The sequence below is a fragment of the Perissodus microlepis genome, chromosome 23, assembly GCF_051167445.1.
Source record: "Perissodus microlepis isolate ML-2025 ecotype Zambia chromosome 23, ASM5116744v1, whole genome shotgun sequence".
Lineage (NCBI taxonomy): Eukaryota > Metazoa > Chordata > Actinopteri > Cichliformes > Cichlidae > Perissodus > Perissodus microlepis.
In genome coordinates, this window is record NC_140482.1 from 19,433,922 (window position 1) to 19,449,173 (window position 15,252).

At 38.4% G+C, this 15,252-nt stretch overlaps 2 protein-coding genes across 2 annotated transcripts; both read left to right on the plus strand.

Annotated features, from left to right (window-relative positions):
• Positions 1 to 1,223: 1,223 nt before the first annotated feature.
• On the plus strand, positions 1,224 to 3,100 carry LOC146361219 (uncharacterized). The gene is made up of 2 exons (XM_084920659.1): positions 1,224 to 1,704; positions 2,811 to 3,100. Exons 1-2 carry the CDS (start codon positions 1,302 to 1,304, stop codon positions 2,861 to 2,863), a joined length of 456 nt encoding a protein of 151 aa, XP_084776785.1. The 5' UTR covers positions 1,224 to 1,301; the 3' UTR covers positions 2,864 to 3,100.
• Positions 3,101 to 9,362: 6,262 nt separating this feature from the next.
• LOC146361220 (growth/differentiation factor 8-like) lies at positions 9,363 to 14,441 on the plus strand. Its single transcript, XM_084921331.1, has 3 exons — positions 9,363 to 9,765; positions 10,610 to 10,977; positions 11,270 to 14,441. The coding sequence occupies exons 1-3, from the start codon at positions 9,426 to 9,428 to the stop codon at positions 11,648 to 11,650; spliced, it is 1,089 nt and encodes a 362-aa protein (XP_084777457.1). The 5' UTR covers positions 9,363 to 9,425; the 3' UTR covers positions 11,651 to 14,441.
• The last annotated feature ends 811 nt before the right edge of the window (positions 14,442 to 15,252 follow it).

Sequence of the window (15,252 nt, forward strand, 5' to 3'; positions counted from 1 at the left end):
TGTGAAATAAAAGACAACGCCTCTCTCTTTACCTGTTGCCTTACTGACACAAGAAAAAAAAGAATTGCAGCCAAACCAGCCCGTGCCCATAAACCTCAGAGCATCTGTTGGACACTCACAGAAAGTACAGTTGGTGTCTGCCCTTCACATCAAGTAAGTACACTCATTTATCTTCTTTCATTATGAGTTTGATATTTAAGGGAAAGGACTGGAAGTTTTGCAGAGCTAGAGATCCAAGCTAAACTTGTCTTGGAGAGGGAGCAAGAGACTTAGTTTTAATTAGACTAACATTCAGCACCTGCTGGAAGTAGTCTTGAACACAGCAGTGAGCTAAATGCAGCCGTTTGTCATAATTCATCCTCAGGTTTATACTTTTTCTTTGACTGCTAAACTTAAAATAATTACAACATGAACGATCATATGACACGGTGGTTAGCACTGTTGCCGCACAGCAAGAAGGTCTTGAGTTCAATTCCACCATCAGGCCGGGGTCTTTCTGTGTGGAGTTTGCATGTTCTCCCCGTGTTTGTGTGGGTTCCCTCCGGGTACTCCGGCTTCCTCCCACTGTCCAAAGACATGCAGTTTGTGGGGATAGGTTAATTGGATAATCCAAATTGCCACTAGGTGTGAATGTGCGAGTGAATGTGAGTGTGAATGGTTGTCTGTCCTTGTGTGTTGGCCCTGCGACAGACTGGCAACCTGTCCAGGGTATACCCCGCCTCTCGCCCTATGACAGCTGGGATTGGCTCCAGCACCCCCCGCGACCCTGAAAAGGATAAGCGGTAGCGAATGGATGGATGGACGATCATATGATTGAAAAAACAAAATCTCTCTTTGGTTACTACAAAAATCGACACTGTTCAGAAATAACATGCTGCAAAACCCATAATTACACAGCTATTCAGCCAAACTGGTTTAACTGAGAAGTGAACGGCCCCCGCCCTGCTTTCTTTCATTCAGCACCATAATAAGTCGGTCATCCGTCACAAACCCTGACACTGACAAGCATGTTCAGCACCAATACAGGTAAGACACACAGCTTATCTCCCATTTCCTGATCCTGTGCAGTTGGGCACAAATTAAAAGCCTCACCTTTCCAGGTGAATGCAGTAAACGTTTAAAAAGATCAAATCTGCTGGCTTGTTTTGTGCAAAAAAACAAACTATGTTGACATAGTTGAATTTTTAATTTTTAAAACTTATTTTCTGATGTTCGCACAGACAACCACCCCTCAGGATACAACCTGGGCCCACAGGCGGGCGACCAGGGGTCTCACGGGGGCCAGAAGCCTAAAGGAGACCATGGAAAAGAGGGGCGCCACGGTGGAGATGGTCGCCATGGAGGGGATGATCGCCATGGAGATGATCACCATAGAGATGAGCCCCGTGGAGGTGACTACCATAAAGATGACAACCGTGGAGGTGATCGCCACGGCAATGACCATGATGGCAGTCAGAGGAGACGCAGCCCCGATCGCCAGAGGGACCGTGAACATGACAGCGACCACAGCTCTCGTCGGCATCGCCGCGGGAGCGGCAGTGGCAGTAGCAGTGATGGCGAGGGTGATCATGGAAAACACGGGCACAAACACAGGCATCGTCATGGGAGCGGAAGCCCTGGCCGTGGTCATGGTCACGGTCGTGGTCGTGGTCGCGGGCGTGGGCATGGCCATGGGCCTCCAAACTGGTAATGCAGTGAATCCAGGTGAGACACAAGTACAACAGGAACCTGAACCAGTGATTTGTGGATGAATTAGTCGTACTACTGCTGAATGACATACAGTAAATTATCATAATTCCTCTTGCTGAAAATGATCTTTGTAAAGTCGTTTTATTTGACAGATAATTACATAAAAAGCCACCAACAGTCAAAACCTGGTCCACCTACAATCGCCTCAACATCTGTCTTTTAAAGCAGCTTTGCTCCTAATTTTAAACCTCAGCAAAATCCAAATGTATGAGATAAATTATTATGAAGGGTGAAACTATCCGTAGACACTGTAAACATGTTTATTTATGCTGTAAAGTTGGACATTTTAACATGGGAGTGTATGGGGATTGACTCATGTTTGAAGCCAGCCTCAAGTAGCCATTAGAGGAACTGAAGCTTTGGTGCTTTAGCATTGGATTAAATTTTTAAGTCCAAGTGTTTCCTGCTTGTTTATTTCATTCAGTTTAGGGTGCACAGGGCAAAATGCCTTCTAGAAGCAATTCTGAAATTTATTTTAAAGGATTATCTAAACTAACGTTAATTTAACTAAGTCTTAAAAACCTTTTTTCTCCCCAAAAGTTACACTTCTACCACAATCTTCCCCCAACATATTTCCATTCAGGATTCCTTTCGATGCCACGTCCCTTTTATGATTGTCTGGCGCTGCTCAGTATGAAGATAATGTCATATTTCTGTGAGCCAATCAGCATTTAGCACCATTTGGCCCTGAGGCCAACTGGTGGGTTGTTTAACTGTCATTAAAACCTGGGCTAACACGTTTTTTGGGAACTAAACAAATAACTGCAAAACATGCTCTTAAAACTTTGATCTTAAGCTTCATGACACAGGATGATAAGGATGATCTGAAGCTTTAGTGTGAAAAAAACCTTAACGAGAGATGTTGGCACTTTTTAAAAATGATGTCTCCTTCCATTGAAAAAGTCTGACAAAGAAAGCTTTGCTCGCTCACATGCTCACCAGCTAGTTAATTCATTTTAATGGGAAATAGAGATGTTTGAGAAGCTTCTGGTGAATCCTGTTAAAACTTGTCGTCTTGCTCAAATCACTTAATCTCTGCTGTCTTTTTTTGTGACTCTCAGGTAGCAGAGCCAGCCACCAGCAGAGGCCCCTCCTTTTGAAGAGCCTTAAGTGAAAGCACGTTGCTCTGTCCTGACACTGAGCTCACTGCTACAGTAGTTTCAGCATTTTATTTTTTCACTGAAGACGTTTTGTTTTTTCTTAATCCCGCAGCCTTTGAAATCCAGCCGAACAAGCTGAGTGGACGGCTCCATAGTTGAGGTGATCTTCACATTTGGGTGAAATAAAAATGATCAAACTGAAATGGCTCTCATGTTTGCTTTTTTAATGGCTTCTCAACGTTTTTTTAAAGTGCAACATTCTAGCCAGGATCTTTGCAACTTTCTTATAATAGTAAAGTTTACTGAACAACTTTGTACAAAAAGAGTAAAAAAAGAGAGAGCCGTGCTCAGTATTTTCATGAATCTATGGTGGATCTTTTCAGGTTTACAGACATGTATGTTGCTTCTCTAACTGTGCAGCCAGACAGCAGTTCATGCTTCTTTGGAATATACTTATATCTACGATAAAATTAACCTAGTGGATGGATTACTTCATATATGCCAAAGGTCTGCAAAAGTTTGCAAATTCAAGTCAAAACAGTAAATCAGTCAAAAAAAAAAAAGTTTAAAAACATAGATTACCTTAATAGCTTAATAAAATGCAATATTATAAAAAAAAAAAAAACTAAAAGAAAAAAATATATAAAAATGAAATTAAACAAACAAGCAAAATATTAATTTACACTGAGAGAAAATTAAAAAAAAAATCAATACAATAATAATAATGATGATGATGATGATAATAATAATAATAATAATAATAATAATATATTAAAATAAAGTTAGAAATAAAATAATTTAGTATAATAAATTAATACATTTACATTAAGTAAAAAATAGAATAAAAATTATGCTGTATAGACTACAATAAAATATAAAACAAGTCATAAATAGAATAACGAATAACTACTACAATTTTTTAAAAAGTTGCTGGATTTTTTTTTATTGAATAAAATGTACAATAGTCAGTCACACATCCACACACATCCACACATGTGCAATAACACTAAGTGCAATAATCTTTTCTGGCATCGTTGTATTTTTACTCAGTTGTATATAGCATTTGTATTCTATTTTTATCTTATTGTATATTTTATTCTATTTTATTCTACTGTATATAGTATTTTATTTTATTCTATTCTGTACAGTTGTGTACTGTATTTATTCTTATTGTATTCTAATTTTTGCTTCATAACTTTTGCACTGTCCACTTCCTGCTGTGACAAAACAAATTTCCCACGTGTGGGACTAATAAAGGTTATCTTATCTTATCTTATCTTATCTTATCTTATCTTATCTTATCAATGAGCTCTAGTGACCTAAATCCAAAACAAAATAAAATAAAATTTAAATAAAATAAAAAACTAAAAAGCTTTAAAAGCCACATGGAAGAAAATGACAAGATCCCGTTGATACTCTGGGGTAAGTAAAGAACAACAAAGAAAAGCCTGTGAAGCAAACTCAAAAATTTTAAAAAAGCATCTTTTCATGAATGTGCTCAAGAGTTCATATTTCCCTGGATGAGGTCTCTCAGGCACAAACGACCAGGTCTGTCACTCCACCTCTGGGTGGAGCTGCAGGGTCAGTTAAGGTTGCCGTGTGGATTTGGTTTGGCTCCGCCCACCAAACTGACGCAGGTGAGGTGGCAGAGCGTGACAAAGTAAACAGAGATAATCACGTGTGGAAATGAGAGTGTAACTATTTGTACTCTTATTTGTACAACTCAAACATTAAACTAAACATATTAAATACTGAAATATTTAAAACATCCTCCTTTAAATCCACACTCTAAGTGCAGACGTGTTTCTCTCTGTGTATGTTCACAGCCCAGGCTGCTGATATGAAACATGAAGTCAACGTGTGCTCAGCTCTCACTGGGCTTTCACGTCCACAGAAACTAGAAGGTCGAGCTGGTGAACGCTCATATTTGTAGGTCAAAGGTCAACAATTTCAGTTCTTATGAAAGAAAACAAGAAAGAGGCGGATTTCTCAAATGAGCAGAAACCAACTTTTAAAACTTTGATGCTTTACTGACGGTGTGCTCGCTAACATGCAGATACAGACTGCACATGTAGCTCTGATAGCTCTTTTATACATTACAGCTAACAACACACTCCTGATCCTGGCCTCGAAGTCATCATTAAGATAAGATAAGATAAAACTTTATTAATCCCTCGGGTGGGTTCCTCTGGGAAAATCTGAAATACCAGAAAAATACCAGCCCAGCCCACTGAAATACCAGAAAAATACCAGCCCAGCCTCTGGAGCTGTCCCAGCACACTGTGACCTCAGCCTTTATTTACAGGGTCCAGATAATTCAAATCCAGTCTGCTCAACTACTGCTCATTTCTAAAGTTTTAAAGCAAAATATAAAGAACTGGAGGGTGGCTCAGGACTTGTGCACAGCACTGAATATGAGATTCAGGAGAATCGATAAAAGGGTTTCTCTAAATACAGACATATTTGACAGTAGCAAGCTGGTTGATAACACGGCGGTAAATACGCTCCTGTCACAACTTTTTCAGTGTTTTTTTTTCTTGCTAGCATGAAATTATTCAAGAATAAAAATGTGTATTCAGTGATTTGCGGTTTTGTTTACAAATCTTAGTAGATTTCTTGTACCGAGGTAGGATTTTGATGTACTTTTTTTAGTTTTAGTTTCTGTGTCATGTTCCTTCTGGTGCTATTCAATTATATACTGAAGGCAAACATTAGCACACATTACAGCACTGTGCTGCACCTACTTTAAAGCTTTTAACAAATATTTGAAGATTTTCATTTGACATTTTAGAAAACCAAACATTAAAGTGTTTTATTATACATTAGAGCAGTAAATTATAAAGTCATTTATAATGAATGAATAAAATGTGCTGTTCTACTTCACTCTTATTATATTCTGATGGTTATGTGCTGTTTCTGCAATATTATGATATTTGCCTCTCAATGTAGGTTTACTAAATTAAAAAGAAATAATATTTTAATGTTCTTGGAGGCTCTTTAATGGAAATGATATTTTTAACACTATTATTGTTGTTGTTATCTGTGAATATTCAAAGTGTTTTACAAAATTTTTTTCTTTTTAATTATTAATTATTAAGATGTCAAATTACAGTCATTTAAATGCATTCCCGAACAGAAAAATATAATAGTATTAAAATGTGAATTTGGTTTAACAAATTTTAAGTTTTAAACAATATAATTTGAGAGATTTTTAAAAAACAATTGTGTTTCCTGTTTTTATAACAGGCGGTTTTAGAAATTACTTAAGTGGTGTTAGTAAATTTAAGTTTTCAGTGTATTCGTGCACCGCAGAGCCTGAAATCATGCCTATTGTTAGTTCAATTTTAAAATCCTGTATTTATTTCCTGTTGAATCCTCTGATTTCACATGACCTGCTTTTGGTTCCTGGTTTCCTCTGTGCCACCGTGTTTCTGAGTCTTGACATCGAAGCTGCTGTTTGTTGTCAAAACACATGTAAGAGATATGACAGGAGCCAGGATAAAGATGTCTCGAGGTGAGTTTAGTGTCAAAGTACAAAGACTTAGTTCACCTGATGTTGAAATAAGGTAAAATAAGGTGTAATTAAAAATGAAAGAAAGAAAAAATAGTTCTGCTGTTATCCCACAAATTGAATTCTACAAAATTTAAAAGAAAAAAAAGGAAAACAGAAAATTTAGGACCAAATAAACAGCATAAAAAAATTTCCAGATCCGGTACTCAAGATGAGTTAAGCAATATATTTATTGTACTGAGAAACAACATTAATTATGTCACATTCACTTTATATATATATTTTTAAGTCTGTTTACCTTTTATCAACACCTTGAGCACCATAAATGTAGTAAAGAAAGTGCATTTACATTCAGACACGGGTAATGTGTTGATAGATGCATTTATTTCTTTTCTTTTGCCTTTTATGATGAAAGATTGAATGACGCTCTGCCTTGTTCGTGCATATTTTCTCTTTTTAACCCGGGATGGCTCTAATGAGAATGCATGAAGTAAAATGTACCTGGAACTGGATTTTAGTGGTCATAATCTAATTGTCCTTTATACTCTTTAAACTATAACTTTAAAGGTTTCAGAAGTGGTGTTTTTGTTTTGCAGCACAAAGTTTTGTGGACACATGTTGTAATGTCTTAAAATAATCCACACCTCAGATTTTTGCTGTGGACAGAAACTAAGATCTGAACTTCACCTGTTCCATGCAGCCTGGGTGGATGTTCAGGCAGATTTTAAGTAAAGAAATGTTTTGGTTCATTAACATAATCGGCATCGCTGTCAATGAAAGGCAGCTCGTCGTATCGGATCGCCGCCTCCCAGCAGAGATGCAGAGCCTGAGCGACAATGTCCTCCGACATCCTCTGAGCAAAGTCCAACAGAGCTCTGCTGACTGGAGGGGGATCCTGGAAGCTGCCGTCAGCTGAGCCTGCAACACCTTCAGAGTCGCTTGCATGCTTCAGAAACCCCTCAGCCTCGTCAGTGACGCCCTCATCTGGTTTGTCAGAACGGGCTCCAAACCAGCATCTTGACCTGTTACATCCCATTTCACAGAGACGCTGATGGAGCTGTTGAATCTTCAGCAGCACGAGTTTCTACTGGTGACCTTCATGTCTGCAGACACAGTCAGCAGAACAAAGACATGTTGGTTTTAAACACTTCCAGGAGGTGTTTGACCCAACAAGAGCTGTTTATCCTTTCTGGAGAAAGATATCATCACCTTCCAACCTCTCTTTATCCGACAACAGCAACACCAGAGACACCGGGCTCTACGAAACACTGGAGAAAACAAGCCTTTTTAAAAGGTGAGAAATTTCATACACAGTCACATATAAAGTTTCTGTCAGACTTTGGACTAAATAAGGCATTTGAAGGCATTAAAAATACACACATGGGTGGCAAATCAAAATAAGAGCCTTCTACAACACACAGTGATATTACAAAATGGGAAAATTTTATTATTTTTTTCAAGTTACCCTCTGTCCTGTGCTGCAGTTCCTCTCCAACCTCCAGAGCTGCTGATAACCAGGCTGCTGAACCAGTTTCCACCTGCTGCTGGTTTGTGGGAGGAGCGAATCGCTGGACACCACCCAAAACAAACTGTTTACCCCCTGAAAGCCCTTAAAGTGCACCTATTCTGCTCGTTACCAGTGCCATGCTTTTATTCTTGGACTCATAGTAGCTTTGCATGAATCAGCTGGTGAATGAATTCAGAATAATCCTTCTTTATCTTACACTGGGCCTTGGTTCAGCTCCTCGGGCCATCCTCTGTCTGAAACAAGCTGTTTCAGCTCCTCGCCCTTTAAACCAACTTTCTTAGCAGAGTGTGTGAGCAGCAGATGGAGCGTCTGTGCCTGAGATGACCATATTAGGAATAACTATGACATCATACAGGGCAGAGAGTAGAAAAAAACAGTATGAAACTGAGCATTTAGATCTGGATCTGTCACTGCCAGCTCGTTACTTTGGTGAATTGGTGTGTTTCATCCTAAATCATGACCTTTTAACACCTTTTAAAAAGGGACTGTTATTTTCTGGGTGGCTGATGCTGCCACTGCCAGTGCATCAATGGTAATGACGTTACAGGACACTTGGCTTCGATGCAGATGCAGGAGTTACCTGACAAAACAGGATTAGGATGTGAGTGCACCGGCTCTAGCTCTGTGTGAAACCTTCTGTTTGTGAGGGGCAGCCAATCAGAAGAAAGTCAGCTGCAGGCCAAAAACACAAAGAGAAACTAATGGGGCAGACCCTGCAGGCTTAAAGGGAGAGGAGCTACAAAGCTGGTTTCACACAGAAGATGAACTGAGGGGCAACACTGGGGCCCAATGCAAGAAAAAGAAGGATTATTTTGAACTGTGATTCATGCAAAGCTACTCTAGGAGAGTCCAAGAATAGAATCGTGTAGCTAGAAATGAGCAGGATAGATTCTCTTTAAAATAAAAAAAACAACAACATCATGTTATATCATTCTGTATGTGTCATCTAATAAACAACAAGCGCAAACTAAACTGTAGATTTAGCTTTCCAGTTAACACTTACAGCTGAGAGTGATTTTTAAGCCTCAGCAAACAGGAAAAACATAAAATATGGGTCATGAGCAGGTGCAGACTTCAGAGTCCTGCAGAGTCAGCGGCGCCATCTGGTGGCAAAACAAAATAAAATACAAACAATAGGTCTTGGAGAGGAAAATGCAATGCGCACCTGTCAATTCACTTTTTAAAACTCCCTCTGTGTTGATGTTACCAAAAGAAAAGAAAGAAAAAGCTTATTCTAAGAGATCCAGCTAGCTGACTTAGCTGTGTGCATGACTGAGACGTTTAGAGATGTTTATATCTCTGTGTTTAGGCTGTATCACACTGTAGTGTGGCATTGCTTCAGTTGTCCCGCTTTGCCTTTTTAAACCTTGTTATAAACACACTTCAATCAAACGTATTTGATTATTTCACATTTGTGAAAAGTTGTCCTACCTCTTTAAATGTCACTTCTAAAAAAAAAAAATGCAGCCAATCATAAAGTCCTGGGGGGACAGGCTCACATCAGACGGCGTCACTGCGCTCACTTCTTCTCTCCAGCATGCTCCTCTCGCTCTGCCTGAGCGTTTCCGTTATCTTCTTTTCCTCTTCGGGTTTTGCCATGGAGATGAACCAGACCTCCAAGTTGCTGGGGGAGAGCGGAGAGCAGTGTTCGGCCTGCGACTTCCGGGAGCACAGCAAGCAGATGAGGCTCCACAGCATCAAGTCGCAAATCCTCAGCATCCTGCGGCTGGAGCAGGCGCCCAACATCAGCCGCGATATGATCCGCCAGCTGATCCCCAAAGCGCCTCCTCTGACACAGCTGCTGGACCAGTATGATCCGCGGGTGGAGGACGAAGACCACGCAACCACGGAGACCATCATCACAATGGCAACAACGCGTAACTAAACAAACCACTGAGGGGTTTATACCTAAAATAAATAAATAAATACATGAATAAATAAATAAATAGTTTTGCACCTTTTTTGTGCGCAAATCCTGTGCGTAAAGAGGCGCAGTAAAATAGGATACTGCTGAGGCGCAAACGACCAAACAGACCTGAGCGACGACTTTAAGGCCGTAAATGTTTATATGATATGATGTTTATATTTATATTAGCCATAAAATCTTAATGGCAGGTGACCAACAATTATCTTTAACGAGGATTTGTATTTGGTATTACTGGTGTTGAGCGTTTGAGGGAGCCTCCCAGCCTTCACATGCTCAATTGGGGTGGTTAGCACCAGATTTCTGTCGTTTTAATCTGGAGAATTTTAATCTTAGATTAACTAGATGAATTTAGAAGTTATGGTGATGCAAAATACCATTATTGAAGGACAAATGAAACATTTAAGGAGTTATCATACTAATACCACTCATATCTTAAATCACCATTAAATTCTAGCTACAGAATTTCTCCAAATCTGTTCATTTAGTTTTCCAAAAAGGAGACAAAACAGACAATTGACTGACAGCATTAACTGGAATAACATCGTTCAAATGATCAGGGGCACCTCCAGAATTTTTTCATAGGGGTGGCCACATGGGGGGGCCACTAAAAATATTGTAGTGGCACAGCAAAAACAGAATTTCCCGTTTTAATAAATATTTTTAATAATTATAATAATATCCTTTCGTGAATGTCTGCATGCATGACAACCAAAAGTATATGTGAAAATGTTTCTAATGCAACAGCATAACATTTTTTTTTTGTTTTTTGTTTTTATATGACTCACTTCTTCCAGACAATCCAATCGCCCAGGACGAATTGTCCTGTTGTCTGTTCAGCCTCAGTCCAAAGATTCAGCCCAAAAACATCCTGAGCGCTCAGCTGTGGGTTCACCTGCGGCCTGCTGACGTGGTTACCACCGTCTTCCTGCAGGTCTCCCGCCTCAAACCTGGCAAGGAGGGAAACAGCACCCGCGTCCGGGTTCGCTCCCTGAAAATTGACACTGACGCTGGTGCTGGCTCCTGGCAGAGCATCGACATCAAGTCTCTGCTGCAGGCTTGGCTGCGTCAACCAGAAACCAACTATGGCATAGAAATCAATGCCTACGACTCCAAAGGAGAAGATCTGGCCGTTACTTCAGCAGAGCCTGGAGAGGAAGGACTGGTGAGTCTATTTCCTCGATGACTCTATAAGTATTGGTTTGCAGTAGCAGCTATTCTTATGCATTACACTTAAGCAATGGTTAATTATTGGCTAAATTTCAAGTGAGCTCAGTACCTATGATAATTTTTATAATGAAACACAATTATTACTTAATAAAGTGAGGCACCAAAAACTATGTGGTCAGCTTTAGACACTATAAACTACAAAGTTACATTTAGGCACTATAAACTATAAACCTTCCAGGCTGTCTTATGCATTACTGTTTAATTTTCCATTTACAACTCCTTCCTAGCAACCCTTCATCGAGGTCAAGATCCTCGACAACCTCAAGAGATCCCGTCGTGACTCGGGCCTCAACTGTGATGAAGAGTCTGTGGAGACACGCTGCTGTAGATACCCACTCACCGTTGACTTTGAGGAGTTTGGGTGGGACTGGATTATCGCGCCCAAACGCTACCGAGCAAACTACTGCTCAGGGGAGTGTGAGTTCCTGCACCTGCAGCAGTACCCACATGCACACCTGGTGAACAAGGCTAACCCACGGGGTACAGCTGGGCCCTGCTGTACACCCACCAAGATGTCACCCATTAACATGCTCTATTTCAACCGCAAGGAGCAGATCATCTATGGAAAGATCCACTCCATGGTGGTTGACCACTGTGGCTGCTCTTGAGGATATCAGGCATCCGTGAGGATGAAACGTCTAACAGAAATGATGCAAAGATTTCAAATATTGCACTTTTTTTTTCAGTTTGATTTAGTAGTTTAAGAAAAGCAGCCAATAAACAGGTTCCAAAGATACTAAAAAACATCCAAAACAATGAAATAAGTCATTTCAGTTATTCAGTTTTGGTCTTTGTGTTCTAATCCAAACAAAAGTTGACCAAACAGGATGCAAACACGCATCAAAAACAAACCAACAGCGAGCCCAGAAATGCTCAAAAGTCGCACAAATTTATTCATATAATGATTGCTTACTTTTTATATATGTAACTGCTGTGCTATAAACCTGTAAAAACAATTTAACACAGCATTTAAGCATTTTAAGCATTTAACACATTCAGCAGATACAGAGTAAGAAGCTCATTCATTTTATGTCCGAATGTAAAATGAAGCAATGCAACCAAATTTAAAAAAAAAATGTATTTCAACAGAAAGACAATTTCAAATGTGCAAAAAGAGCATTTAGACAAAAATCTAAATATATTATATGCTAAATATATCTAATATCTCATATATATATATAACGCATTTAGGCAGGATTCAAAACTGAATACAAGAGTAAAAGTTAGTAAAAGTATAGTATTACAAGTAACTCTTTTAGCACAGTTTTTGGTCTCCTCTGGGAAAATGTCTGTATTTTTAGCTGCTAAATGCTGCACTATGTTCTCTAACTGTGTGTGTGTGTCTGCTGTTAGCTTTGTAGAGCTTTTTTTAAACTGCTCCATGAGGAGTGCTAATCAAATAGTGAAGTTTAAACCATAACAGTTTTTACACAACCTTTACAAATAGTCATTGACTATATTGTTATACAAGACTTATTGAATATACGCTATTGTTTTTAGTATAATCTTTAAGGCTTTTGAGATAATCACTGTTAATATATTCACTTTTTCAGAAAATAACAGAAGATGCAGTCTTACACACATATATCTTTTTTTCATATATCTTTTTTTTATTGGTGTGTTTACCCACTTTCAGGCCTTTTCGCACATTAAAGTGTGAGGCAATGTTTGAACATGAATATCTCAAAATATTAACAATAAAAGCCTAAAATATTCACTGGTATTTCTTACCATCAGAACAATTCCGGTAAATTGGGACAGAGTTATTAAAAAACGTCTGAGTATTGGCTGGCTAAAATGCAAAAAATGCCCCATATTTGAATGCACGCTATTAAAAAACTTTACATTGCAAAAGAAAACTAGTGACACTTTTTGAATGATATATAGTTATATTTTACAATAATGAAAAGTAAAATGTAAAATATTCTTTAACATTAAAATGTTAGTCACAAAAATGGAAAAAAATTCTTGTTTTTAAAAATTAGAATACCATCTGGAAGCACCAGAATTTTTGATGTATTCAAATTTTGATCTGGACTAGCTGCTGATATTTTTTTGTTTTTAGGGTACAACGTGTCATATTTGCTGGATTCAACATGGAATTTGAATGAAAAAAAAAAAAAAGTAAATATCTAAAAGTAAGTAATTGCCATATAAAGATGAAATTTCACAGCAGTCATTTTATATGTCCAAACGTTGGGCCATTAGTTTATTATGCAATTTGAAGATGATCAAAATTTGTCATTTTTTAATGAATCTGTCCCAAATTAAAGATCATGATTCATTTTCATGGTAAATGTGAAGCTGAAATTTAACAGCAATCACAAACTCAAAGTCAAACTTTGGACCATAAAAGTTTTATTTAAAAGATGGCTGAGCAGATGAAGGACCCCTGTGTAACTCCCTGATGAAGGCATCTTTGCTGAAATTAGTTTTGTAGGTTAAAACTAATTTCATCATGTTTAATTGTTATTTACAGAGTGCTTTGTAGAGCTTGGATTTGTAAGTAGTTTAACTGTCTGAAGCCACAGAGTTTGGCTCTTCGATTACTTACATACTAACTGCATTAATTCAAACTTGGCCATGTTTTATATGAACATTCACCATTGAAATGGGATAAATATAGCAGGAAATAAGAAAAAGCAGTATAGGCCACCTTTGAAGAAAAACATGGCTTATCCAGCTGTTGCTTTTCAGTTACAGTATTGTGCACGATCAGAAATCTGTATTATTGTTAATGTTACTTTCGTATCTCCAGTGTTTGTTAAATGTTCTGTATGCATATAAAAATGCATTTTTAACTTAATCAGCACTTTGTACTTTGGTGGACTCACTATGGGGGTCTAAATACAGTAATATCAGATAATCATATGTGCAAATGTCTGGAATTTTCTGCCATCCTAACTCAACTTTCACACAAAACACGACTTTCAGACTCAGTAGATGGACCCCTGCTGCTTCCTGTCCTATTTTATGAAACCGTGTCCTGATATGAGCCTTGACCAAAGCAAACCCTGCAGGGCATCTTCCATGTGCGCCTTTATTTTGAAAAACATGAACTGAATGACTCTGATCTGGCACTTTGTCCCTCTCCCTGTTCCAGCGCTCATTTTAGAGGAAAGGAGTTGCTCTTTTTTCCCCTTTTCTTTTTCTGTTTTTTTTTGAGGACGTTGTTGCAGGTGTTATTCAGTGTTGGAATTTTATTTTGCTGTTGTATTTTTGTTGTGGTGGATTGTGTGCAGAGACTTTGTCACGTGTTAACTGGAGGCAGGAGAAAAAGCTATTGTGGGGTAATTTGAAGTGAAGATTTGTCATAAATGAATTTAGTCTCTTTATTCTGAGTCTAAACGTTGAATGTAACCACTGCCTCATAAAGTACTGTCACATTTTGGTACATCATTTCTTTGCCGTGTTCTCTTCGTTGAGCTTTGTGACTTCAGTATTTATTTGTTATCAGCAGAATTAGCTTTGAGAAGTCCCAGCGTACTGACACATACTAAAGTGCAGTACTGTGCAAAAGTCTTGTGATACTCCTAATTTCCTTACATGGTACTAGGAAAAAGGGAAATATATAATTTCTTCAGGAATAGGAAAGTAGTCTGCAGGAATAGTTCTTCATGCTTCCTGAACAACATTCAAAGCTCTTCTTTGGATATTTCTGCCTTTTGTTGTTATACTAGGATCTAGGAAATCTAGGATCTGTTTGGGATCTGTGTCAGGTCTTTGCTGGATTATGTTCCTTTTACTTAGGGACATGAATATACATTGCTAGGCTTGATACTTCTGCTTTTGTCCTCCCCTTGTCCAGTTTCCTCAACTGCAGTCTCAAAATACCTTATTATGTAAAATCTGAAAACTAAACCTATAACAGAACACCTGCAGTTTGTCAAATTCAATCTCATCAAGGACCTGACATGTGAAATGCTTTACTGGGATGCTTTTATTCAACAAGAAAATACCACAGGTCGTTGTATAGCATGCTCTTACAAACATTTTGATTCAAAAATTAACAAGCTGCCTATACATTACCATAAAGATTGCAGTCATGCTTCTGAATATGACTGGTCATATGGAGCATTTGATAAAATCAAATACAATTTTCTGAACGACCTCTCGCCAAATGGAAGATCTGACTGAGCGGTTTCCTCTGCTGTGAAGCACCTTGTCTTTGTGACTCCATCACTTTCAGAATTGGCACACAAGAAACATT